Source organism: Varanus komodoensis, unplaced genomic scaffold (genome assembly GCF_004798865.1).
Source record: "Varanus komodoensis strain SLA01 unplaced genomic scaffold, ASM479886v1 scaffold42, whole genome shotgun sequence".
Taxonomy (NCBI): Eukaryota; Metazoa; Chordata; class Lepidosauria; order Squamata; family Varanidae; genus Varanus; species Varanus komodoensis.
The window spans coordinates 5,922,786-5,950,471 of NW_025335972.1; the positions used below are offsets into that span (position 1 = coordinate 5,922,786).

The 27,686-nt window shown below is 46.9% G+C and overlaps 1 protein-coding gene across 5 annotated transcripts in view; it reads left to right on the plus strand.

Annotated features, from left to right (window-relative positions):
• The window catches only part of CC2D1A (coiled-coil and C2 domain containing 1A), a 72,392-nt gene that overhangs the window by 23,970 nt on the left and 20,736 nt on the right, over positions 1–27,686 (plus strand). For 4 of the 5 annotated variants that reach the window (XM_044443555.1, XM_044443558.1, XM_044443556.1 and 1 more), the window contains 16 exons: positions 341–513; positions 1,100–1,222; positions 3,523–3,581; positions 5,119–5,235; positions 5,995–6,068; positions 7,579–7,637; positions 9,841–9,892; positions 11,297–11,396; positions 11,796–11,886; positions 13,333–13,464; positions 14,642–14,697; positions 18,569–18,635; positions 20,889–21,015; positions 21,246–21,322; positions 21,527–21,574; positions 23,656–25,862. In XM_044443555.1, the coding sequence (XP_044299490.1) occupies positions 341–513; positions 1,100–1,222; positions 3,523–3,581; positions 5,119–5,235; positions 5,995–6,068; positions 7,579–7,637; positions 9,841–9,892; positions 11,297–11,396; positions 11,796–11,886; positions 13,333–13,464; positions 14,642–14,697; positions 18,569–18,635; positions 20,889–21,015; positions 21,246–21,322; positions 21,527–21,574; positions 23,656–23,676 (1,376 nt within the window). In that variant the 3' untranslated portion in view covers positions 23,677–25,862. Of the gene's footprint in view, positions 1–340; positions 514–1,099; positions 1,223–3,522; positions 3,582–5,118; positions 5,236–5,994; positions 6,069–7,578; positions 7,638–9,840; positions 9,893–11,296; positions 11,397–11,795; positions 11,887–13,332; positions 13,465–14,641; positions 14,698–18,568; positions 18,636–20,888; positions 21,016–21,245; positions 21,323–21,526; positions 21,575–23,655; positions 25,863–27,686 lie in introns of those variants that run through there. The other variant, XR_006416026.1, reaches the window with a different exon arrangement.

Genomic DNA, 27,686 nt, shown 5'->3' on the forward strand with positions numbered 1-27,686 from the left:
GACCAAACAGTAGCAAGATCAGTGTGGGTGACAATGTATCAGGTGTTTCTGAACGAATCCCTGAGCTAATTGGTGCTGTCTTGAGGTACCTGCATCCCCCATCCCTGGTTCTACAGCAGCTTTCTCCAACCTCACACTGATGGTTGTATGTCTGCAACTCACAGCATCCTCAAGCCAGCCCATTCCTATTAAAGGCCCCTGTTATACTCATGACTGAGTTAATGCACTGAAAGGTACAGTGCACATTCCTTATCCATTTGGAACCTCCTTGTTACCTGCATGCAGGAGACTCTGAAAGAGATACAGCAGGCCTCCTCTCTTTACCCTTTCCTCTCTGCAGCCCAGCAGCAACTGAACTTCCTAGAAAGTCGAAAGAAGCAACTGATGCAGGCAGCTCTCCGAGCCAAGCAGCAAAATGACATTGAGGGAGCCAAGCTGTTCTTGCGCCAGGCCAAAGGTCTGGACCCCATGATTGAGGCGTCGCAGAATGGGCTCCCTGTTGACATCACTAAGGTAAGGAGGCTGCCTGCTGTTGTGGGTGTGCTCTCTTGTAATGGGGAGATAGATCAGGGTCCTGGTTGCTTGAAGTCTTGTCTTGATGATACAGAGAACCTCTCTCAGAGCCAGCCTTACTATGAGGCTGATTCAGGAGATCCTCAAGAGCGGTGGAAGGGGAGGCAGCCCTGATCCATGAGCAAGGCTATCTGAGCAGTTTTCATTAAAATAAATGAGAGCTGGGAAAGAGTTCTCATGTCTGACTGTTTGGTCTGGGCCAAGTGGAAGCCTGCTGCAGTCCCCTTCTTGGACCTGCTAGCCAAGGACACCCTACTGAAGCCTCTTCTCTGGAAGTGGGGCAGCTGATTTAGGCAGCTTATGGGTGTTCCCTCTGAGCCTCCCCCCACTCCCCCCAGTGTTGTGTGCTGAGAGGTGAAGATTCCACAGATGTTTTCTAAAATAGACTAAAAGTACGACTCTGTTTTTAAGTGCAGCACAGGTGCTGTTATCCCTGTGGTAACTTGTGTTTGTGCATGGAGGCAAGCAGGTCCCATTCTGAAGTTAATTCTGATACTTTATTTCCTTCCCCTCTTCTCCCTTCCAGGTGCCTCAGGCCCCCGTGAACAAGGAGGACTTCACACTGGTGCAACTTCGTGGAACCAAGATTTCCCCAGAAACAGCTGCTCAGTATGCTGAGCTTGTGAAACTGATGAGGCAGCAGCATGAGGTAGTGGAGCACAGGCGTGTGTTACAGATGTTGTAGCTTCTCCTGGTGAGGATGTGTGGGGATAGAGGAGAGGATAAAAGGTTTCCCCATGACATTAAAGTCCAGTCATGTCTGCTCATCTCCATTTCCTAGCTGAGGGAGCTAGTGTTTGTCTGCAGACAGTCTCCACGGTCATGTGGCCAGCATGACAACACCAAAGTGCACAGCATGCTGTTACCTTCCCATCAAAGTAGTACCCTTATATCTACTTGCATTTGTATGCTTTCGAACTGCAAGGTTGGCAGGAGCTGGGATGACGCATGGGAGCTCATCCTGTGTGCAGATTCGAACTGTCGACCTTTCGATCAACCGGCCCAGCAGCTCAGCAGAATATAGGGTTCCTCCTGGGAAAGCCTTCAGATGTAAGCTGAGGTATACTAGGATTGCAGTGAGTTGGTTCTGCATCAAAACCAATATTTTTAGAATCACTGGGGTCATTCCTGCCAGATCATGGAGAAATAATGGGTGAGGGTTGTGGCCTTCTGTTGGTGGGCTTTCTGGAAACATTTGGTTGATCAGTGTTTAAAACAGGTTGCTGGACTTGATTGACCAAGATCTGATCCAGCAACTTCAGAGGGTCGAACTTGATATGGTGACAGGAAGCCATGCACGTTGCTAACCTGTGCCCCCCATTAAAGCGATGTGTGGGTAATTGTATCACAAGAGCTGTGTGGAATGAAAATATAAACATACTTCAAGCACTTTTCCTCTGCTTGACTGTTTTTTGTTATAAACTGAGGTAAAAAAGAGTTTGAGACTACAAGCTGAAGTAAAAAAGGCAGTTAAGCCAACTGATAGGGAGTAAGAATCCCTGAGCAAATGAGGCCCTGATATAAATGGAACAGATCCATGCTTGGCCTTTTACCCCTTTACACTTCCAAAGAATATTTAATAGGATATGATTGAGTGGGAAGAGTGAGAAGAAGGAATTGCTTCTTTTGGGTACAGTGCTAAGTATTCAGTGGTTTTTAAAGTAAAAATGGGAAGCAGAGCAATAAACTAAAAAAAAGAGCTCAACGTAAAAGGGCATGTTTAGAAGATGATTAAGGCAGGTATTCATTTGAAAATGAGAGTGATTGATGGTTAAGGGGAAATTGCCCAGAGTAACAGCTTGCAGTTTTTAAAATTGATATGATAAGAATGGATAAGATCCTGTGGTTTGAGCAGGTGTTCACAAAGCTCCCAGTTGCCTGAACCCCTCATTGGGTTAAATGACCTTAGAACATGGTAGTGAAATTTCTCAGGTAGGGCTATTCCAATAAATAGATGAGACAAGTGCCTATTCCCAGTGGATAACTTCCAGTAATTACTTCCCTGAACCTACCAGTTGTGGTCTAAATCCTGTTCATTCTAGTTTTGGGGTATCCAACATGGTGTTTGTGAGCACAGTGTCAGGCTGAAACTTCTCTTGGTGCTCACAAAGCTCCTGACCCTCCTATTTTTAAAATATATATATTTTTAAAAAATGCATAACCTTCTCCCTCTGCTCCCCAAGGGAGGCAGGCATGCTGCCAAGCAAAGTAACACCCTTCGGCTCCATCTCTATTTGGATTCAGAAAAGTAGCTTTCTATTTTGGAACTCAGGCTTACACCTCTGCCTTGTATTAGGTTCTTGAACAAGTTGCTTTTCTTTCAGTGTCAGTGTCTGAGACTGTGGAACTTAGCATTCCACATTTCTCCTTCTTGGTATCGTGGGCTCCAGGTTTCTTGGTCTTAGCAGAGGGTTGAGATGGGTTTGGGGGAAGGCTGGGAATAATTCATTTCACTCCAGTGCACCCTCATTTGTGTACCAGGCTCGGGAGATGACAATTAGGTGGCATAAAGATCCCTCCTACCCAAACAGAACTAGTTCAGCTGTGCCAAGCTGCACTGGGCCACCTGTGTGTCTCTCCATACCCCCCCCCCCCCGCTTCCAAAATGTGGTCATTTCTGAGACCGAGCAGGAGTGTCCACTGTGGATATGAAGCACATGTGTGGGTCAGGATAGGGCCCCTCCAGCCACCCCAAGTATTAAGTGAAAAATGAACAGATGGATGAGTCATCTCCAGGGAAATGTGTATGACTTCTGAGTGCCATGAGAAGAGAAGCTGCATACTCTGCCCATATAAGGACTGGTGCTTACATAACAGTTTGGCTTATTAAGGGGAGGAATGTGAGCTTGGCCTGAAGGAGTTCACTGGGAAGGTACATGAACTATGAAAGTAAGCCAGGATTGTTATTTGCCTGCCTGCTTCTCATGTGTCTTCTTTTTTTTGTTCCAGATGTGTATGGATTACTCTAAGAAGTTCACCCATTTAGGGAACATCGCGGAAACTGCCAAGTAAGCACACCAGTGACTTTACGGATATGCTTTCCTTCCCCCTCTGTACTGATACGTGTATATGCTGTCTTGACCAGAATACCCTCTGTGCTGGTCTTCCTTAGTTTTTCTGCATTTAGCTTTTCTCTCAGGAGCTTGATAAGGCAGTGATTGAGTTATGGAAAACAAACAAAAGCAAAGTATGCAAAAAATCAAAGATAACAAGGAAAGGAAATAATCTTTTGCAATGACAGATTACAACATCTATCTCCATTATTCTTTCTCCCTTCTGAAGGTCCATTTCCAGTCATAGTTTCTAGAGTATGGCACATTTGTTGCGCAGTTACAGTATTACATGATAGATAGTTAAATTACGGAATTCACTGAAGTGCTGGCTACCAGTTTGGACAGCTTTGGAAAGAGAATTGGACAGATTCCTGAAGGAGAAGGCCATCTGTGGCTACTATTCCTGATTGCCACACCTGAAGGCAATATGCATATGGGCACCAGTTCCTGGAGAACATGCATGGGAGGCTGCAGTAGCACTCGTGTCCTGCCTGTGGGTTTCCCACTGGCAGCTAGTTCACCATTGTGTGAACACAATGCTGGAACAGATGGACTACTAATCTCATCCAGCACAGCTCTTCTTAGGTTTTTATTACTCAGTTTGTGGTGTAATTTGTTGTTGCCACTGCGTGATGAAATCCATAATCAGTCCTGATGGAAGCCTTGCATTGAAGATTCCTTTTTTTCAATTCCCACCCTGTTCTCCAAACTGAGCAGGGCATGAGCACAATAACACTTCTGTTCCCTGACATTTAGTCTGAGGGTCATACTGGAGGTCATAGACATCAGTAGCCCTCAACAGCCTTGTCCTCTATCACATCTCACAAACTTCGAGGTCTACCTTGTGCTGGAGACGAAGTGTCTTTCTTTGCCTGTCCCATCACTACCACATGCCCACTAAATCCTGTGGAGACAGTTGAAGTTCTTAGGCAGGCCAGCTCAAGTGACTTGTGCCATCTTGCTCCTGCCTCTGCTTGACAGGGCTGTCCAGTTAGGATGTGGGTCCCCAGCAGATCTCCTGTGCCAGGGCCCCCAGGCATAGATGGGATATCAGCTTGCCCAGTTGGCCAATCCACCCTTGTCTACGTGTCTTGACATCAGTGGCTTGATCTGAATAAGCTCCCTGTCTCTAAAGGCACCAAGATAAGGCCATCTTCTTTGCTGAGGCATTTGTCAACTCCAAATAGCACATGGGGGTGAGGTGGGGGCATTTCCAGCTGTTTCTCTGTAGGCCTGGGAATAAGGACTGGTGTTAGCTATTTACTTCTAAATGTCCTATCTTTAGTGCAATTTAATGCAGTTTATCTGCATAACACCCCATGGGATTGTTGTGAGAATGAAATGGAGAAGGTTCTTTGCAAGTAGAAAAGGTGGGAGTATGAATGTAACAATCATTATAATTATCATAGTTATTATAATCTGAGACATAGCACTCCGGAGGCCATTGGATCAACTTCTAAATGACATGCCTGTTTGGTCTTCCCTGCTGCAGGTTTGAGAAGATGGCTGAGGACTGCAAAAAGAACATGGAGATCCTGAAACAAGCCCATTCCAAGGGATTTCCACTGCCTAAATATCATTATGAGCAGCGAACCTTCAATGTAATCAAGTGTGTGAGCCATTTTGCAGTGTCCTTGCAGTTTTCTCTCTTCTGGATATCAAATGCTCTCCCATCCTCCTTCGTAGTCATAGGAAGGTGCTTCAGGCTTCACTTGTGTAGAGGCTGTTTATTTTAGAGTCACAATGATAAAAGTGATAACAATCCAAAACAGCAAACCAAAATCTGTGTAAGAGTTCTGACACATTTTGAGGTTCACTTGTAACCCCAGCAGGAAGCAGGAATGACACCTAGGCTGAAGTGGGGGGAAAAGAGGCACCGCTTTTCATGGTTATTGCTTAAGGAGCTCAGCGTGTTACAGGAGAAGGATCCAAACATTAGGCAGTGGTGCTGGTCAGGAGAGAGCATAGCCTATAACTCAGCAGCCCAAGGCAGCGAATTAACAATAAGGTGGGTTGTAGGCCAAAATATCTGGGGGGCCACAAGTTGCCCATCCTTGGCATTACTGGATGAAGAAGGTGAGCAGCTGTTGTAAGATGTTTTGTCTTCCATTTGATTTGCAAAGGAAAGTTAAATGTTCAGACTCTGTACATGCACTTACATGAGTCAGAGAGAAGTTCCATGCATTGTTAAATTTCTCTTTGGGACTTGTATGTCATGCCCTAAGTACACCTGAGCAAATGCCAGGCCATATCTAAAGTTGACAGTCATATCCAAACAGAGCTTGCAGGTGTTGCTTTGGCCCCGCTTTTGAGCATTTGGTGCAGATGTTGACTGCAACTTGTCCTCCCACCCTGCATTTCCTTTCAGGATCTTTCCAGAATTAAACAGCAATGACATGGTTCTTTATATAGTGAAAGGAATCAACCTGCCAGCTCCACCAGGTAAAACATGCCAGGGTTTGTGTCTTTGAGAATGTGGGCAGAGAGAGCCTTACCTATACAGTCATTTCTATAAGTTAGGCAGAGTGGCCACATGAGGAGCAGAACTAAGGGTCTGCAAGCATGGCAGTCAAAAACGGCTATTTTTTCCTTGAATTAATGAACATAAGTCAAAATGTGATGCTGAAATTCTTTGGTGCAGCAAAGGGAAAAATCAACCCTTTTTTGCTGGCACACCTCTTGGCAGCAAATAAGTCGGGATGAGGGGGGAGAGCTGGAACTGGCTCCTGGCAGTTGTCCATCATTGTTCAAGGCAATATACTTCTGAACAAGTGAGGATATACAGGGGACAAAGATTAGAGGGAGGCTGTTACCAACATGCTCCACTTGTGAGCTTCATTGTAGCATCCCTCTGGCCCTTGCTGGAGTAAAAATAGAGGGACATTCAGGCTGTTCCAGGCAAGATCGTTCTAATATTTCTTCTCTTCCCTCCAAAATTGTTTCAGTAAGATAGGGTTCATGCCTTCTCCATTCCTTTGTTTCTACAATAATGAAAGAGCCTGTGTTTCATTTGTGCATGAGGGAGGGCAGGAGGGAAAAGACATATATTGAGAAATCAAGTGTTTCCCACTGTATGAACTCGGCTGATATGTACAAACCATGAGAATAATCTGTGGGAGGAAAACAAGGCATCTTTCTCCTGACTCATTTTAATGCCAGTGCTGGGAAGCTGACCGTGAAGAGTATGCACTCCCTGTCACTTTTGTAATTGCCTTAGCCATCTGTGTGCTCAGACAAGGCAACAGTGAAAGGAAACAGTGCTTCCTGAGCACCTCCAACCCCCAAGATAAAAGAGTTATCAAGAATGGGAATGGCAGTGCACAAGAACCAGACAGTTGTGGGGGGAAGGGGGCTTCTCCCTTCCTCACTTATCTTCCTTCTCTTGACCTGCACTTTGTGGAATTCCCCCATTCTGCTCTGTGTGGAGAGATGGAACGGCAACATAAAGGAGAATCCCTGAATTCTGTTGAAAAGCTTTTCTTTCCTGTTATGCCTTTTATGCTATAAGCAGGCACTGACTCCAAAAAGGATTTCCCAAGAACAATCTGATGTTAGTTCAATGTAACTTCCATTCCTTGCAATGGAACTACTCTGACTCAAACTAACAAGGGATAGTCAGCGCTTTGCTGTCGCTGCCTTTCTCCAGAAAGTATCTCTACTGGACTTGTTGCCACTCATGCGCCTTAAACAGAGACAGTCATATAAAGGCCAGCAGCGCATGCCAAACTCTCTGGAGAGAGCTGGTTTGACAGGCATCCCATGCAAAGAATGACCAGGTCTCTGTTTGAGACACCAGCCCTCATGGAACAGCCAGGGCATTTGTGGCTTGGTGTCCATGTACGCCTGCCATGCTGGGAGTGCTTGTGGGGACTGCCGTGTTGTCTTCAGTTCCTTGACCAGAATGGCTTCCTGACTATTGATTGACCTGTTTCTGTTCTTGTTTCTTCCCCAGGCGTGTCCCCAAGTGATCTAGATGCGTTTGTACGCTTTGAGTTCCCCTATCCCAGTGCAGTAAGTTGAAGCAGCTTCTAACATTACCTTTTTATGTGCAGGGAAAGAATTTGTACATGCTGTACATCCCCAACCTATATGAGCCTCTCTGTGGGCACATCTCAGCATTGGAGTAACTCATTGGGTGGGTTTGCACCCCTGGGCCTAAAGTTGCCGGGGGGGATGGGGGACAGCTGCAATGACCAGCTCCTCCACCCCCACTTCCCTCCTCAGTCCTCCAGCTGGTATCCCAGGGGCCCCACAGTGGAACATAGAAAGGAACAGGATGACGGCTGCCAGAAGTGGCCATGCTCAGCAGCTGTCATCTACTACCCTGTGTCTGCCAATGCCAGAAGATCGTGCCAGTGCTCCCGACATCCCAGCACCTCCAGGAGCACAGAGCAGGGAGCCTGGACTGGCAGCAGGGAGCAGGGACAGATGACCAACAAGTGGCCTAACACTGGGTTTGAAAACCTGGTGCGAGGTGGATTGCTCTCCCATTTCCCCTGCTCAGCTGAACTGCTCCATGTCCAAGCAGTGAGAAGGAGCACTTCCTTCCCTCCTGTTCAGCTGTGGTGCACAGCAGCAAGAAGCGGGCACAGCTCCGAAACCCAGCGTGAGGTGGCCCATGTCACCTTTCGCATCACTCGTCTGCCACCTACCCACCCCAGCTCAGCTGGTAAAGTTCTTCCTGGTTGGAGGTGGGGGCGCAGTCCTGTTGCATGCCGCAGCTGAGCAGTGTGGAAGGGAAGGCCCTTTCCTTCCCCACCGCCTTGCTGCTACGTGCTGCAGTGGGAAGGGGAACATGCCACCACATGCTGGGCTTCCTGCACACATACGAGGCGCTGATGGGCAGAATCCCCCCTCCTGTCCCCATTCCTAAGTTGCCCTCCCAGGAGGAGGCATGTTTGGCTGGGTCTTTCCTGGACACCACATCAGCTGCTCTCTTCTGTGTGTCCCTTCCCAAATTCCAGGTGGGGCTTGGGAAGGTGGCATGGGGCAGGGACTAGCACCAACACCACCTCTCCTGTATACCTTCTTCTCAGAAAGGCAGAGGTGTTCAGGGTAGGCAAAGGGAGACAGTGGGAGGAAGTGCCTCCAGGAAGTGCCTGAGATGGGGGAAGGAGGCTCTTTCTCCCCCAGAGTGAGGAGCTGGCCTGCCTTTGTGTCTGTGGTGGCAGTGGCAGGATCCAGCCTTTTGGCCTTCCTTCCAGTCCGGTAAACAAAACAAAGTAGATAGTTCTTGCATCTTGCTGTAAACTCCAGTACCTTTGCCTTGTGCTCGTAAGGAGCAGAAGCAAACCCAGGCTCCCTCTGGCATCAGCAGGAAGGCAAGGGAAGCCAGTGAGAGAGGCATGAAGTACCAGTTGGACATGCTGCTGCCTGTACTTAGCTGGAGCCCTGAACCAGAGCAGAAGCCCTTTTTTGCTGCTCTGGCTGAGGGACTCTGCTAATTTTTGGCTGAACCCTGCCTTCAGTAAACCACCCAAAAGGAAGCAAAGGGGCTCATAGGACATGCTGAGCCATCCCTCCCCAGCTTAGCATATCCTAGGAACTCAGTTGTGGGCAGCACCACAAAGGGTGCAGAGGTTGTACTTGAGCCCCAGATACCAAATCACATGCTTGACCCTGTAGAGCATGGAGGTTCATTTCAAAAAAAGGAGAAAATTGTAATGGTTAAAGACGCACTTGCTTACAAAAGAATGCATAGGCCACACACCCCAAAACACAAAGGGAAAAAGAGGCAAGGCATCCCCATCTCTTCCCACCTGCTTCTTAGTTCCTCAAGCTTAACAGGGCTCTCCCCATCCTGCTCTCAATCCACCATTTTTCAAGTGGCTGTACACAATGAAGAACAGCCTCCAGCTGCTCTTCTCCCTCTCCTCCCTAGAATGCTTCATGTCCAAGAAAAAATATTAGAAGAATGCTAATGCTATTAAATAATAAGATTAAAAATAACATTACAATAAAATTTAACATTGGGAGGAGCAGCGGGCCTTGGCAGATACCGAGGGAGATGTGCAGTGAGACTTTCAAGTGCTGTATTGACATATGTAGTTGGGGAGGCCTATTTACAACAATGTACATATATGTTTAGAAAAAATGTAAATGTGTGAATCTGGAAGGGGGGCAGTGGCGGCAGTGGTGACTACTTTGAGATACTGGAGTCAGCTTTCAGGGGAGTGTGATTCTCATTGTTTCACCCACATGTCTGCCTCTGCAGGAGGAAGCTCAAAAAGACAAAACCAGCATGATCAAGAATTCCAACTCTCCTGGTAAATGCCTATGTGTGAACTTTAGGGAACACTGCAGAGAAAGGTTGAATTATTGTGTTCCCACAAGCCAAACTATACAGGATGCTAACACTTGGAGGCATGTTGAGATTAAAAAAAAAATAGGGGTGTGCAATTTTCACAGGAACTTCAGCATGTAAGGAGGAGGGGTTTAACCCTTCTTTCCCCAGCTGGAATTCTAATTAAAACTTTTTTCAAAGCCTAGTAGCAGTGCACTGCTGGGCAGGATGAATTTAACTTGGAACATGATTGGGAAGGGTTCAAAATTCTCTCCTCATTTGTATGACTCAGTTAAAAAATACCAAACAACATGCTTCATTTGTTTAGCATCTTGTGTTGTTTAGCAGGAACAATCCTGCACCCTATATAGAAGAAGGTGTTTAATGTGAGATTTCATGTAATACTTTGAAGCATGGATATGTATTTGGTTAATGTAACTCTATTGCATGATTGGTCATGGAGGTCTTTCCTCCCTGGCATATTTTCTCATATCCCAGGCATCTAATTGGAAGGAAATGTTGCCAAAGAAAGGGTAATTCAGGGAAATGCATTTGCTGCCAGTCTGTTTCTAGGACCAATTCAAAGTGCTGATATTCACCTTTGAAGTTCTAAATAGCTTGGAGCCAGGTTACGTGAAGAGGCCTCTCCTTCCATCTGTACCTGCCTAGACTTTCAGGTCATCTTCTGTGGCCTTTCTCCAAGTTTTCCTTGAAAATAAGGCTAGTTGGATGGCCACGAGCCTTATCGGGGTGGCACCATGTCTTACCCATGCTGTGGTCTTTTTGGCACCTGCTAAGTACATTTTTATTTTCCCAGACATTAGGTCCTCAGATGAAAAAGAAACATGTTGATGCTTTTTAGATCTTTGCACTGTTGTTGATTTTATTTTCTTTTGTGGCTGTTTGGTTGAGGTTTTTTTACATTATATTAGATTTTATTTTGTGAGCCACCTAAAGTATTTCAGCTCTTGGGTGGTATAGAAATGCAATAAATAATGGTCTTGTACTATTGTACTATTGTGGTCTTGTACTAAATAGTGGTCTTGTACTATTATGACCAAAGTTATCTGTGTGCTGTAATGAGATTTTATAAAGTAGTGCAGAAAAGCTTGAGATGGAATGGTCCATCAGCGCCCCCCTCCACCTCATACAGAACCAGTGTAGAACCATGTCAACAATGTCACATGTTCAGGAGTGATTTGAGCCCCCCAGGCTCTTAGAAGGCAGAGTCTCAACAAAAACTCTGCCAAGATCTCAGTCCCTCAAGCAATACAAGGTTTCATTCATTCTTACATCACTTGGTAACTAAGACTCTCTGGGCAGTTAAGAATTTTTTTTTTAAATCCTCTCCTGTTGATGGCTTGCTTTCTCTCTCCCCCTCTGGCAGAATTCCAGGAGAAATTCAAGCTGTCTATAAACCGGGGACACCGTGGGCTCAAGAGAGCCATTCAAACAAAAGGCATCAAGTTTGAGGTTGTCCACAAAGGGTGAGCAAGATGCAATTCTGAACTAGATTTGAATATTGCTGGTAGGTTTATCGCTAACTCAGACTTTCATGACCTGATGTCCTGCAATGCTTATTATGGGATGGGAGATGTATTGGAATATCAGCCTACACAAACAGGAGGGCAATGGGAAGCCCAGATTCACAATATCCAAATCATAGTTAGGATAGAATTAGGCCCTTCAAACAATGAATAGTTTTGTTCTGTTTTTTTTTTTTTAATGGGAATTCTGGTGTGACTCTCTGTAATGCCGCAGCAGTCCGTGCAGTGGTGTTATTTTGAATAGGCCAAAATGGTAATTTTACTGAAAAGAAAGTAAGAATAGAGTGAACTTGGAGCTCTGAGTGAGGCTTGTGGTTTAATATTGTTGTTTCTCCCCAGAGGGTTGTTCAAAACTGACCGGGTAGTAGGGACAGCACAACTGAAGCTGGAGGCTCTGGAGACAGCTTGTGAGCTTCGGGAGATCTTGGAGGTAAGCCTAAAATTTCCCCTTAAGTTTCAGGAATGGTATGCATGTAAAATGGGGCCCCATGGCCAGACTGAGGGAACCAGAACTGAAACATTTTGCTTTGAGCTCAGATGCTATCATTGAATTCAAAGTACCTCAGACTACAACCTGAGGTCATCCCATGGAGCTGACTGGTAGGTCTAGGACAGTAAAAAGGAAAGGTTTCTTCAAACAGTGCATGGTTAAGCTACAGAATTTGCCCCAACAAGATTCGATTTTCTTTTGTGGCTGTTTGGTTGAACAGCCACAAAAGAAAATGCCACTCAAGGCAGTGATGGCCACCAACTTGAAGACTTTAAAAGAAGATTAGGCAAATTCATGGAGGATAAGAAAGTCAAGGGCTATCATCCCAGTCCAGCCTTTACTATCAGCAATAGTATGCCTTTGTACAACAGTTGTACAAAGTTGGGGAACCTGAGTGGAAGGGTATTGCTGCACTCATGTCCTGCTTCTGGATTTCCTGTGTGTAGCTGTTCAGCCACTATGTAAACAGAATATTGAACAAGATGGATTTTTGACCCTTGGGCTTTGCCTCCTTATGTGTTGATTCAGTCAAAGCACAAGGGAGGGCCTTTTCAGTGGTGGCATCTTAATTTATGAAACCTTTCCTCCAGCTAAGGCTACCAGTCCCTTTCATTGACTGCATTATCCTGGTACCTGCTGTAGAACCCTGCTGCTGAAATTATCAAATAAAATGAAGTATATAAATATTTGTATTGGTTAGACTTTATGATTTTGCATTCCAGACAAATAACTGTATTAATCTGCTGTATTGAAGTGGGCAAGTTATGGCACCTTTAAAGGCTAGTCCTTGGAAGCTTATGCTGCTATGAAAGTTGTTATCTTTTAATAAATAACTCTTTTTTTTATTAAAGACTCTTTGTTGTTTTTGCTAGCAGATTAACATAGCTGCTCCTCTGGAAACATAACAATAAATAAATTTGTTAGCCTTTACTGTACCTGAAGTCTCCTTGTGATTCTGAATAGCATTAACTGATTTAACAGTAACAGTATGCCACTTTGAGCACTTTATTAGTAAAGCAGTCTATAGATGATTGTGAACAAGTGGGTTGGGGACTTAAATTAGCTTGGGTTGGGGATATAAACTACTCCAGCTGCCTCCTCAGTTGGTTTCCCTGTATACCTTAAGAGAGCAGTTTCTCTGGCTTGGCTTTGCCATTTGTAGGGTCATACAGATGACAGCAATCTCCTGCTCAATTCTCAGTTATTCTGGGGCTGTCAGGACAAGTGTAGTTGTTTCTTGATGCTCGTGAAACAGTGTGGACTGATGGCGGGGCTGATTCAGTCTCTGAGAGACTGAGGTGCTGCTTAGAGCTTTTTGCTGCCTTCTTGGTTAGGGTTGCTTTGCCATACTTAGAGCTTCCTCCTCCTCATCTTTCCCTTATCTAGCTCTTGGATGGTCGACGCCCTACAGGAGGCAAATTAGAAGTCATTGTCCGCCTCAGAGAGCCCCTGACTTCTCAACAGCTGGAATCAACAACAGAGAGGTGGCTGGTCATTGATCCCCTAACAATGCCACCGGTAAGAGCCAACTGGCCCTGTGCTTTTTGGAGACTGTTCACTGAACTCAACATTGCTTGTGGAGCACCCTCTAGGCCTAGAGGAATGGGACTTTGCATAGAGTTCTGGCCCTGATCCAAACGCTGGTGCTGCTGGGACAGTTAATTCTGCAGGCAGTCCCTCTTCCTGGGTTCACACAAGATAGCAAACACACCTCAGCTTCTAAGCCGGGAGGTCTTGTCATGTTGTATGAACCTGCCATGGCTTTACTTGAGGTAGTGTATAAACACAGCTCCTGGCCATCCTGCCAGGTCATAAGGTTCTGTGTGGTTTAGAAGCCAACTGAACCTGGACGACATGACAGTCCCATGCCATGCCCAGGGACAGCCCAAACAAGAGCAACAAAAATTGTTGGCTCTCTAACCAACTGACTGTTGGGCAGGTGCCTCTGAGACCTATCCCCAAAGTGCTCTAACAGCATTTGGGGGCAGCTGTAAGAAGCTCCCCCACACCCTGTGTGCACACGCGCACCCACATACAGCCTGTTGTTACTGTTTGGACCACAGGGTGGGGGAACCTGGCTGACTCATGAGGTAGCCAAGCCAATCACACCTGCCCCCATCTCCCACTGCAGTTGCCAGCCCATTCAGCTCAGCCACATTGTGTGGCAAGGATTGGCTCAGGTGGCTCTTGCGCCAGCTTCCTCCATCTGGTGGTGGTGCTGCTGCTGCAGAGGAGGGCCTCACAGATCAACGTTGTGGCTGCTCAGTGTTGCTGAGTGTGCTGCTCCTCCTGGACAGGGCTGTGCTCTCTGTTCGGCACTTCCTTTCATGCCACTGCCAAGCAGCTACAGCAGAAACCTCGGTTATCCTGCAGTGTCCCATTGAATTCCTGTGGGAAGACTAGTGGGGAGGGACTGCCCAGTGCATGCTACACATATTGCAGCATCTGATCATCTGTTGGAAGGGGCTTCTTGGCTAAGCAGCAGCAGTTGGGCTGAGCGTGTTGTGCAAAGCTGCCCTTGGTAGCTATTCTGCATCGCCATAGAATTCTTTAAGCTGGTCCATTACTCTGGTTGTGTCCTGGGCTCTCTGTGTTATTTTCCCTCTATGGAAACAGGGAAGATATCCTTTGAATGTGAGTGGACATTTCTTGCCAAACATGCAAGGTCAGAACAATCTCTGCTTTCTTCCTGCAGGTTGCACTTCCTAAACCCAAGCAAGCTGTAGCTCCTGTAAAGGATATGAGCAGTAGGTATGTATTCTTTGTGCTTTTGCTGAGGTCCTCTGGGTTCTGCACATGAAGATCTGTAGGAAAATCATAAATCCTGTCCTTGCTGCTCTTTCCCTTGTTCTTCTTTACGTCACCATCCTCACAAGAAGGAAAATGCAAGGCTCAGAGCCTCAGCTGATAATGCTGTACGTGGCTACTTCAGGAGGTTAATTTTGGGTGTTATTAAGAGAGGTAGAACAGGTGCTAGGGCAAGTTGCCCTGTGGGGCACAATCCACCAGGAGATTCCCCTATGGAAGCTCCACCGCCACAGATGTTACTTTGTAAGCTGCCTTGAATACGAGGGATCATAGAAAGAAGTGGGGAATAAATCCTTAAATAAAAAGGATGGGGCTGTATAAGAAGATAGTGGTTCTTTTTTCCTGGAGCTTCTGCAGAGGGCCTTCCTGGTGGATTGTGCCCCATGGATCAGATCTGTCTGTTTCCCACTCTGATTTCCTGACTATTTGTGTGCCATATTTCTGAAAGGAGGACCTCATCAAAGCCGCAGTCCTGCTGAGAAGACCACCTTCAGCCATAGTTAGACACCCTGCATCATTCCCATTGACCAAGGCTGTGTATTGAGGTAGCCCAGGTTGCTGACAAAAGTGGCAGTGTAGCTTTCTTATTGGGCAGTTTGTGTGACCATACTTCTGATGCTGCTGAGATACCCCATTGCATCAGGTCTTTAGTGCCTCAGAGTAATGGCTAGGACTCTCAGCACCCTGAAGCTAGTCTGCAGGGTGAGCGAAGCCTAGACTTTCTCTGTATCTAAACCTTGGTTTCCTTGCATAGGGAACTAAAGATGGAAGTCTAGAGGTTTGCTCAAGGCCACATAATTTTACCAGTTAGGTGATTACATGGGTCCCTGGGTTTCCATGCTCCCCTCTCAGTCCTCCTACTCTCACCATACTTCCTGGCAGCCATTATGAGCAAAACCTCCTTCTTTATGCTACTGCACCCTGTGGACCTCAGCAGCCTTGTTCTGATTGGTCCACTGGGTTTCTTTCTCTCCCCTCCTGGGTTCCTGCATCTCTGCAATACTTCTTAGCCACACCAGCCCCCAAAGGGTTTTTTAAAAATTAAAATGAAATAATCATATTTGCTATGATTCTCCCCTTCTCCCTCTGTGCATTTACCTACTTTCTTCTTGTTTCCAAAAGTAAACAAGGAGATATGCACATTGCTTGGCCAATAGGAATAAAGTAAGTGATGATGCATGTGTTGCTAGGGAGCTGTGGGCAGAGACTCTATGATATTTCCATGCCAGCAATGGTAAAATTTAGCAAAGAACTGAAGAAGCCATGATAAAATATGGAAATATTAGAACAAACCATTGCTTCTCCCCATGGTTTCAAGAATCTAAAGGTATTACACAGAAATGCCATGACAGTCTGGACAACATGACAGACCACCATGACTTCTTGTGATATGTGAATTAGTCCAGTAAGTCCAGTAGCTGAGATGGAACATAAGAGCTGTGCTGGATCAGACCAAAAGCCTATCAGCCTTCCCCACCCTGGTAACCTTCAGATGCTTTGGGCTACAACTCCTAGTATTACTGACCATTGGCCATGCTGGCAAGTGCTAATGGGAGCTAAAGTTTAAAATACCTGCCCTCCCAGGGACCAAGTGGGAAACCCACAAGCAGGTCTCTCAGACTTGTCTGGCATTTTCTCCATTAGCCATTATTGGGTAACACTGTCATGCATGCAGCCTGCACAGTATAGACACCTGGATTTTGTGAGATGGTTTAAGACAGGGATAAGCAGCTTGTGGCCTTCTAGATGTTTTAGCCTACAACTCCCATCAACCCTAATCAGTATAGCAAGTAGTGAGGGGTCCATGAGGCTTGTAGCCCCAAGCCTCTGGAAGGTCACAAGTTGTCCACTGTTGGTCAGGATGGATGGTTAGGTGGCATGCACAGAGGCAGTTGTCCAGCCCAGCATCCTTTGCACTGCAGTGGCTGTTGATGGTCTCTTCTAATTTCCTTCCAGAACATCCATCTGCTCCCTGCTATAGCCAAGCCAGCTCTGATTGGACTTCCTTCTCTCAGGCCCTGGATGCTCCCTGGCATGAAATGTTTTGCTTCTGCCAGCTCTGGACAAGAAAAAAAAATGTAGGGCAACTAGGGAAGGCAGAGTTTTGTATGCTTGCATTGGGAACCAGGGTTTAGTGGTGAAAGGCAGGGGGGCAAAATGTTGGCAACCTCCAAAGAGGAGGTGCAACTTTACTCGCTGCTTTATTAAGCCGGAGCTCACCTGAGATGGTTTGATGCTTGAGCCAGAGAATCCAAAGAGCATCTCCCTTCACACTGAGTAACACAGAAGACTGCTGAGCTTTCTCTCATGCACCCCAATATAGGGATGCTGTTCCAATTGATTGTGCCATGTGGTACCAGTTGGTTTGGGTAGGCAAGTTGTGGCATCAGTAAAGAGCTCCCATTCTGCTGCCTTTTTGCCCCACATCAGCTGACTGCCTTAGTCCTTCTTTTGTGTAGAGACTCTTCTCAAATAATCATGGCAATTAGCTTTAAGAACCCAAAAGTACAGCTTCACTATGATCAGGGAAGTAGAGAGAGAGGCCTTGGGTACTGGGGATCAACAGTGAGGGATAGAGCCACCAGGCCTTGCTTGCGAATGTTTGTACAATCTGGCTGGCTGTACCCAGAATAAACAGGAAATTGTGGTGGATGGGGTTTGGGTGTGATACAGTCTGGCATTTCTTGTAGAGATGAGAGATAGTTCGTGATAAGGGAGGAGCAAAGTAAAATTAGGGGCTCACAGAGGCTCTTTATAATTTTCATTGTTCTTGTGGTTAGAGCCTGAAAGGGGAGATGAACTGAGAGAGGCTGGTTGAGAAGGGAGGGATGCAGCTTTCAGTTTTCAGACTGCCTATTAGAAGGCCATGAAAAGCCAGTTTGACCAAAGAGAAAAGGAACTCTTTCAGACTGTGAGGCTAGGGTAACCTATGATGGCTGGGGGACACTGGTAGTTGTAGTGAACACATCTGTAGGGCAACATGTTGAGAAACTTGTTCTGGGGTGTAAAATAGAATTCTTGACTGCAAGGCGTATGTGAATTATCTGATTTAAAGTAGTGTCTTCCTCCAGGGGATACTCCATCCACCCTCCCTCCATGTGTGTGCGTGTGTGTGTTTTCTCCCTCTTGCCTAAGATCTGTCATCTAGCCACATCTAAGGCAATTTTACCAGCACATTTGTTGGTCCCAGGTTGGGTGCCAGATGAGTAGCACAACTCCACAGCTCCCCTATCGATCCGTGTTCTTCTGGTTGTTCCCAATTCACCGGTAGTCTTGTAAAACCTGTGTTGTGGCCTTCAAGGGAATAAGAAGTGAGCCTTTTGTGCCAACAGTGCAAAAAGCAGAAGAGCAGTACAAAAATCCACATGATTGTATAGCATCCCAGCATCCATGTCTGGCTGCTCTTTCTCTACAAACTGGAACAAACCTGCAGCAAGTGCTGTCAAGCAGAGGTTTCACCTGAGTGCCACCCCCAGTCTCTGGTCCCAAACAAGGGGACTAGGCAGCTGCCAATTCTGGTCCTTGCCACAGAAGGGACCTGCCATCTTTTCATTGCAGCAGGCTCTTATCCTTTGCCCTTGGCAGGCACCGACTCTACTAATTGCTTGGGTACACATTTGGTAGGCACTTGATTTTTAAAAGATGTGCAAGGTGTGGGGATGACGCTGTCCGGGGCTGCTTTCTGCATTCAAAGTTTGTGCATATTTTTCCAAGGATGGGGAAGTTGTCATTAGCCTCTGTCTCAGCCTCTGCAATGTGTGCCTGTCACTGCCCTTGTCAGGGTTGACCATTCTGCATCTTCTTTGCCTTGCAGCAAACCCGTCTGCACTCTGCACAGCTTCAACATTCTGGTTTTTGACAAGGAGAGGCTGGAGAAAAAGGTCAGTGATTCAGTTCTTGGTGGTAGTGATGATGGTGGTGGTTAATGACAGTATTCTCCATCTACATTTGAGATGGGGAACCAATTTGCTAATGGAGATTAGTCAGTGTCATCACCTTTCAGCCTGTTATCTTCCTCAGGCTCCACCCCCTCTTTCCCCATTCTTCTGTCTCTGACCAGCCTCAGAGATAAAACCTGCTTTCCCAACAGCAGGGCCGTCTTAAGGCATGGGCCTGATGGGCAGTTGCCCATAGGCCCCATACTAATCTGTGTATGTTAACCTTTGGAAAATGGGAAAACTTGCAAAATCAACAGTAGTTGTAGTTGTCCTAGGGGCCCCAGTACTCTGCTTTGCCTGGGGCCCATAAAGCTGTTAAGATGGCCCTGCCCCACAGCACTTCATTTAAGCTTTAAACTAGACTTTAAAAATCATTTACATTTTAAAAGCCTAATTGCAGGACAGGTGAGGGCATTTCATGCAGGGAATATGTGTTTTGTGTGTGAGTGTATTCATGTAAATAGGGTTTGGGCAATCACAGCAGGGTGGGGGCATGTGTCCTAGGAGAGAACAAGCTAGTGGAGTCTTCAGGAGCAAAACTACAAATAAATAGGTTAAGGGAGAGACTGTAAGGAGAAAGTCACCAGATGCTTAGCTTGCTGAGTTTTGGGTACCTGGCAAAAACCGTCCTTTTTCAGCATGCCTATGCTGCTAGGTAGACTATTTGACCAATTGCAATTTTTTATAAATCATATTTTCATTTTTATTTGATTATGTATAATATGATTTTATCCTGTTCTATTTTATTTAGATTTTACATTGTGTTGGTTTTATTTAATGATATTTTACTGGTACTTCTTATTGTAATGGCCACCCAGAAAGCATGATGCTAGTGGGCAGCTTTTAAACAAATTCAGTAAATAAAATAACTCCTGACTGTGCATCTCCATCTGCACACACAGAAACTGGTACAGAGCTGAATGAAGGCACTGAAGAATGACACTAGCTAGGAATATCTGCATTACAAAAGTAAAGCTGGTTTAACGGTCAGGAGGGGGCCAGCAGATGAAAGTCTCAGCAGTGCTGCCACAAAATCACCACAGCTGCTTGCTGGGAGAGGAAGGTGTATTTAACGATCATGGTGTAATATCTGTTTATGGTAGTGGCATAATAGTAATGTGAAATGCTCTAGGGAAAATTCTGGCAGAAACCAGCAGCAGCTGCCCAGAATCTTTGGAGCAGGTCATCATGAATACCAGGAAGTTACCCTTTCTATAGTCATGAGTGGGGGTGGGTGAGTAGGGGTGGCAGGGAGGAACAATCAAGCTTTGAACAAAATAATTTTCCAGGAACATGTGGCTGTTCTCATTTACAAATGACATGAAATACAGAATTGTCCCAACACAACCAACTTTTTGGTCCCTTTTTGGCATTCTTATTTCAACTTGGTTGCAAAAGTAGTCAATCTACTAAAATAATCTCTTTATTTTGCTCTCTTTAGGCCAGAGATGGGCCAAGTTCAGGCTTATGGGGTCTACTTTGTTGCTGGAATCCTGAGATCTACCAATTAAAGCCAACAGACCTGTGCTTAGAGTTAAGGAATTCTGAGCCCAGGATTTTTTTTTTTTTTTTTGACAAGCAGAACTGTTCTGTTCGCAGTCCTTCCAGAGACAAAAAAAGCACTCCTAATTACCCTACTATGTCTTTGTTTCAGAAGTATAATTTAGGGCAGCACAGGAGTCATTTTGTCGGTGCCACAACAGGAAGTCCAGGAATCTGTTCCAATCCACTGCCAGACTCCCAGAGCCCTACTAGTAGACCCAAATCTACTTTCTGCTCAGTCCTCTTCAGGCTACTTGTGTCTGCTTCTCCTCTGGAAGCTACTTTTTATGCTAACAATTAGGGAAAATGTATCTAGCTTTTAGTTTCCTTCTGCAGAGGAAGCCTGACTGCCTTTCCTATAGTTTTGTAGATGTCTTGCCACACCAAGAGAAAAAGAAAGACATGTGGGCAAGTCAGCCTTCCTTTAGAGCCAGAGTGCTCAAGTGGCCTAGCATCTCTCCAGTGCTTCCGCGTCTTTCTCTCAGCCACCCATTCTGATGAATTGTTCTTCACAGATGCTCTAGTGCCACAGAAGCAAAGCTTACACAAAGCTGTGCACGCGCTTGTTCCCAGAATGTCTGCTTCTTATACCTGAGGGCTCTCCTGCTCTTAGCTTGAGGGGAAAAACAAACCTCCTTTTCCCTTTGCTGGCAGATGATGGTGTGCAAGCAAGCTGGCCAAAGAATTCCCAGTGATTTGGTGGAGCAGCATCAGAACATCACACGGATGATCCAGTGGCAGAAGTCCCAGCTTCAGCATGGAGGCCCTGCAGTCAGGAAAGGTACTGCAATGAGAGAGCCTGGCCATGAAGTCTTTACTCCAGGACAACTCCATTTTGTGGTCAGGGAGGTGAATGGTTCTCCCAACCCACCACCCCATTCTATTGGATCGAGCCGCTAACTGCTAACTCTCATCCTGCCCAGCAAGCAGGGTAGACTCCTGCTTAAGGTGAACAGGTGAGGAGAAGTAGCGGAAGTGGTTCTCTAACCATGTCTGCGCTTCACTCCACAGAGTACGTGATCCAGTTGGAGCGGTACCAGCAGTTGTATACAGAGGCAGCACGGCGCCTTGGCAGTGAAGGAAAGCGGGTAGGATGCCCAGCCTCTTTTCTGCCCTCACCCCAACTCTTAAATAATAAGGAGGGAGATTCCATTTGAAGGCCTTTGAGCTACACTGCTCCAGCTGCCTAGTTGCCTGCTTAAAAGAGTCAAAGGGATTGCACCCTGTCTGATGAACTCTGACCCCAGGTGTCCACCTCATCGCTGTTTCCTTTTTTCCTCCCTTTTTGGCAGGAGGCAGCCAAGGATGCTCTTTACAAACGCAATCTGGTTGCGAGTGAGGTGAGTACCTCAGTAGGGCAGGCAGTTACCTCTGCTGCTTTCCTCCCCACTGCTATCCCAGTATGGTCAAAGAAGATGGAGTGAGATCAAGCATGGCCACCACAGGACACTTTCCCACCTGTGACCCTGCATGCCTTGCTCTCCTCTGCTCTGTGTGGAAGTAACTGAAAGGTGGCTTTCTCAAAGGAATTTATGTTAATGGGGACCAGCAGGTATTCACATATAACACCAATCCACTGTTGGTTACACTGGCTGTCAGTGAAGTCCGGGCCCAATTTAATGTGCTGGTGATGACCTATAAAGCCCTAAACAGCTTGGGTCTGAGATACCTGAAGGAGCGCCTTCTTCCCTATGTGCCCTCCTGCCCCTTGAGATCTGAGGCAGAGGTCCTGCTCTGAGAGTCCTCCTTGAAGGAGATTAGGAGGGTGACCCAAAGGAGGGCCTTCTCTGTGGTGGCGCCCCAACTATGGAATATGCTCCCCAGAGAGGTTTGTCTGTTGCCAATATTTTATTCTTGTTGATGTCAGTCAAAAACCTGTTTTATTTTCCCAGCATTTGGGGTTTTAATATTTCAATTGTTGGATGCTGTGGTATTTTGTTTTATTCTACTCATTTTATTGTAAGCCATCCCAAGACACTAGTGGGGGACTGGGAAGAAAAGCTTTTAATAAATAAATAGATTGCTGAAGCCAGGCCATCCCTGTCCAGGTAAGGGCACAGGTATCTACCAGCCAAAGCTGGTATGAGGTATCAGGAGCTCTCAAGGCCTCAAGTGACAATGGTGGATAAAGGAGAACCCTCAACCTATGAACTTGCTGTTTCGGGGGAGTGCATCCCCATCTAGAACAGTTTGAACACCCTCCATCCAAAGGAACCCCCCACTGAAAGCATCTCAGTCTTGCTTAGATTGAGTTTCAGTTTATTGGCCCACAGCCAGGCACCAATTTAGCACATTCACAGCCTCACCTGCTGACAGTGAAAAGGAGAAGTAGAACTGTGTGTCACCACTGTGTGTGATGGCAATGCACTCCAAAGCTCTAGATGACCCCCACCCCCAGCAGTTTCAAGTAGATGTTAAATAGCATGGGAGATAGAACAGACACCCGAGCAACTCCATGCTGGAGAATCCACGAAGCTGAACAATATACCTCAAGCATCACCTTCTGGAGACAGCCCTCCGAGTAAAAGTGGAAGCACTGCAGTGCAGTACTCCCAACTCAGACAGTCACTCCAGTAGGATACCATGGTCGATGGTATCAAAAGTCACTGAGAGGTCCAGCAGTCTCAACAAGATCACTCTCTCCCAGCATACAGGGCAACCCATGCCAGGTCATCATACAGGGCAACCAGGGCTGTTTCCTTGCCAAAGCCAGGTCTGAACTCAGACTGAAATGGATCCAGATCATCATTCTCATCCAAGAGTGCCTGGAATTGACTGGCAACCACTGTCTCTAGAACCCTGCCAGGGAAAGTAATATTTGCTACTGACATAAAGTTATTAAGGCCTTCCAAGTCAAGGGAAGTGGTCTCACCACTGGCTCTCTAAGGCAGCTGAGACCACTCCTTTTCACAAGGAGGCTTAATCACCTCTCCCTGGTCCAGCTGGTTGTCCTTTCCTTGCTGGCTTTTGTAAAACAGGAGGGGCAAGGATTCAGCACAGAGGTGGTTGCACAAACCTGGCCAAGCACATTGTTCACAACCTTGAGCTCCACCAACTGCAACTTTTTAGTATGAACTTGATTTTGTTGATGTTTGCTTCAGCTACTTTCAATCTGCTGCCTTTTTAGGTTTCATGTGTATTGGTATTTGTGATTTGGTAAAGTTTTCCTTATGTCTGTCTGATCACAGGGCAGTGTATGCATGTCATGAAAGAATGAACATTATGCCAGCCTTCCCCAAACTGCTGCCCTCCAGATATTTTAGATATTTTGGCTGGGGTTAATGGGAGCATTGGAAATTTTTAGCTCTAAAAACTCTGGGGTGCACTACATCAGGGAAGGCTGGTTTATGCCAGTACCCATTTTCTGGAAAGGGGCCGTAGTGGCAGAAGCACTGATTGCCCTATCTGTTTTGTCTTCTAGCTGGAGAAATTCCTCAGATGAAGGAAGTGATAGCAGTATGAAAGTGCTCACACCACCTGGCCGAGCAACAGCACTGTGATACATGGTCTCTTCCCCGTTGTAGGCGAAGGGCTCAACTGGGCTTGGGTGCTGATGGAGCAGCAGTGCTGCAAGAACACGCTAGCTAATGATGCTCCTGCAGCAGGACTCTTCCTAGTCCTCGCTCAAGTAAAAAGAGCGAGTGATGACTCCCTTGGTCAGGCGACGCCACCAGCATGAGAGAGACAATCCATGAGACAGTGGCCTTTGTGTTCTGGCTCAGCCTGGCCTCTACAGGGTCCCAGTGAGACTTGGAGTAATGCTTCAGTGGCTGCTGGGCCTTGGTAGAGAAAGGAAGTCATTCCTCTCTTTTCTAGCTGCCACTACCAAGTGCATCCCTGTTGCAAATGTAAACCCATTCGAAACAGGGTAAGCTCCAATAGTGTTTCCCCCACTTAGAATCCTGGCAATTTTTGTTTTGTGAGGGGGATAAGACCACATAAGACCAGCAGTGGGATAATTGGTAGTCTTTCAGATGTTGGACTGGAGTTCCCATGAACCCCAGCCATTTGTGAGGGATGATGGGAGTTGCAGTCCAAAAACATCTGGAGGGTCACCCATTCCTCAGCCCTGATGTAGGTGTTTAATGGAACTACAGTTTCCAAAATCCCTTGGTCCACAGAGTGTCAGTTCAACAGGCCTGAAGCTGTTTTAATTATGTGGTGTAGCTATATGCTTGTAGTGTCTTGCCTTCTTCATCTCAGAGATGGGAAGCCCCGCAGCATCCAGCATGTCCCAAGCTGACTCGCTGAGGAATTGGGCATCTTTTAAAGCACTCCGGAGGTTCCCATAGGTGTCCCTCCACCCGTGTAGCCTGCATTCAGTGCACAGCTCCCCCCTCCCCTCTTGCACCAAGCACTTTGCATGCCCCTCTCCAAGCTCTACTTATTTGTCTTTAAGATGTCTGCTCCTTCCTTTGAGAGCTAAGTTGCTCTTTACTTCCGATTGTCCTGATCAACTTTGGAGGCTGCATATGAGTCTTGGTGGCCAGTCCCCAGGAGGTCCCACTTCCAAACATGCTTCAGGCCCCTGCAGTGGGACAGGAGACTTCCCTGGGTAGCATCTCGCTTTACTGGTGCCTGATGCCTCTGCCATCCATGCGACCCATTCCTGAGCAGGAAGTGCACTGGGCTCAGTGGTTCAGGCTGGGGCTTGATTCTGAAGCCTTCACTGCTTCCTCCCAGCCCCTCTGGGCAACCAAAGGACCCAAGCATGGGACTGAGTCTTCTGCCTCCCACTGGAGAAAAGCACAAGAGACTGCTGAGGGAGACTGTCCCTTTCTTGAACATCGGAAGAGGCAAGAATGGTCTTCCTCCAACAGAACGGCTTCTTGACACCCGGACTTACTGAGTATCAGCTCAGCTTGGACACACAAGGGATCTGTAGGCTGCAGTCACTTGGCACATCACATCTGCTGGCTCCTCCTGCACCAGACCATTCCTTGCAGCATTCCCATGTCTTGAGGGATGGTGCCTGATAATCAGCGACTTCTCGACAGAGAGGTACACATCCTGTTTATGTCATGTTATGGACCCCCCCCCCAGCTTTTGGGGAGGGGCAAGCCATTGCAGCCTGTGGCTGTGCCTTTTCTGCATAAGCTGGGGGCACATTGACTGCTCTGTGGCAGTGTCAAATGTTACCTTTAATGGCAACATTCTGGGTCTGGTACTAAACTTAAAGACACTTGCAAGCATTAGAAATTATCTCAGGGTTGTTGCTGGCTCAGGTGATGAGCTGTGGGTTACAAACCGGACCGTCCTCCCTGCCCCCACCCACGCTCCTTTTCAAACCAAAACTGAATTCCTCATATCCCTAGAGAGTAAGCTGATCAAAGGGAAACTAGTGTGCTGTACAGGCTTTATTCCCTGACCCCGTTTTCACAATCCCATCCCACCACCTTGAGAATTAGGAAAATCTGATTTTTCTGAAAGTGCCTGCCTCTGAGGTTGAAGCTCAGCCAGAGGCCTTAAAGCCACTGTAGAAAGCAGAGGCTACAAATCCGTGTCATGGCTTTATTTTGTGCATAGAGTGACATAAATATATAGTATCTAGGGTGGGTGAGTTTTTTTAAAACCTCTGTAAGACCCATTCTGGAATCTTGCACCAATAATAAACCTTGTTAAAACTTCCTCTCTGTGTTCATGGGTCAGCTCCACAATCAGATGCTATTTTTGTGAAATCTGGTAAGTAATATCTCTTTCCGCCTCTCTTGAAACTAACACCCTCCCCCGTCTTTGTTCTCTTGCCAGCATCTAAAAGGAAGGTACAAACTGTCAAAAGACTCAGTCTTTATGAGGTTACATTAGTTTGTGGGGAAGTGGTGTGGAGGAGAAAGAGTGACCCTGAAGAACCAGTGGATACTGGTTGTTGCCTTTCTGTTCCTCAGAGATCCACCAGTAATAATGTATTCTTTGGGTCCCTAAATTTCTTCATTGTGGCCTCTGTGCATCACATATTATGGGTGCTGCGCCTGCGCAGTGCCTGCAGCCGGAAAAGTTTTAATGGTTTTGGTGGGAACTCCATGCCCCTCCCCACTATAGTATAAAGAGCGGAGTGCCCACCATTTCCCCAGTCTTCTTGCGACTGCCGTTCACTGTGCCTCGAGCTTTTCATTGTCTCTCGTAGCTATAATCACTGTTCTTAAAACTTACATTTGCTACCTCTCTCTCTCTCTCTCTCTCTCTCTCTCTCTCTCTCTCTCTCTCTCTTTCTTGTTACGATCTCCTTTCCAAGTTATAACTTCCTTATCCCCCCCAGTTTTAGAAAGTTTCTTCCCCTTTCTTCCCCCCTCCCCCCTAAAAAAACCCCAAAACAACAAAAAATAAAACCTATCGTTATTCTTCTACATTTCTCTCGCTCTTGCTATCTTCTCCTTTTTCTTCGATGGTTCAGCAAGCGGTCTTCCACAAGTGCTCTAAGTGCAGGGCTAAGATGTCACCCACAGATCCGCATAACCTGTGCCTTCTTTGCTTGGGGGAAGGACACAGGATTGATAAGTGTGGCCACTGCCAGTCCTTTACGAAGCAGGCCTGCAAGAACCGTGAGAATTGTCTCCGGAAGATTCTGTGGGTCCAGGCCTTGCTTGCATCTGACCAACTTGTGACTCAGACCACGTTGATGGGCCCATCCATGGCTTCTCCTCCTCGTCCATCGGCTGTTGGTACGATTTTGGAGGCTAATCACTCCTCTCACTCTCCTCACCATAAGCAGAAGAAGAGGAAGCACACTGGATCTGACAAGCCTTCAGCTCCTAAGAAGGCCAAGAAGGGCAAAATGGATAAGTCGGATCACAAGCAGAAAAAACTTGCTAAGCTGCCATGGGGAGACTTGGGTTCAACCACGCCATCAGCACTGACTGCCATCTTGATCCCGATACCATCCGGTCCGAACATTCAGTCAGTCATGCAAGTGACCCCACCAGCGTCCCCTCAGAGGATCTCCCTCTCGACTCCATCTACTCTGGACTGCTCTGAGGCTGTGGTTCATGGGTCCATGTCCAATGGCGAGATTTGGGACTAACTACTAGACCAGACAGCCATCAGAACATTCACCAACCCTGATGCCAACTTCCCCTGAGGCTTCTCTGAGGGCTCAGCCTCAGTCCGATGCACGCCAGCATCAGCATGTTCCAAGTCAGCCCTCGAGGAGCTGGGTGCCTATGCCCTATGTCAGGGGTCCTCAAACTTTTTGAATAACGGGTCAGTTGAAAGGCTGCAGTGACCCTATGTGGGCCAGTGAGGTGGGGGTGCCTTGGGGTGCGGGCCGGTGAGGCGCCGTTGGGCACGTGTGAGGCGGCATCGGGTGCACGCGACGGTGGCTCGCTTGCTCAGAGATCTCCCAGCAAGTCAAAAACCATCTCTGAGCGAGCAAGCCACCACCTCCCCGCCTGTGCAGCAAGTGCGTGTGCAGGCGGGAGAACAGCAGTGCAGGCCAGATGGATGGCCATGGCAGAC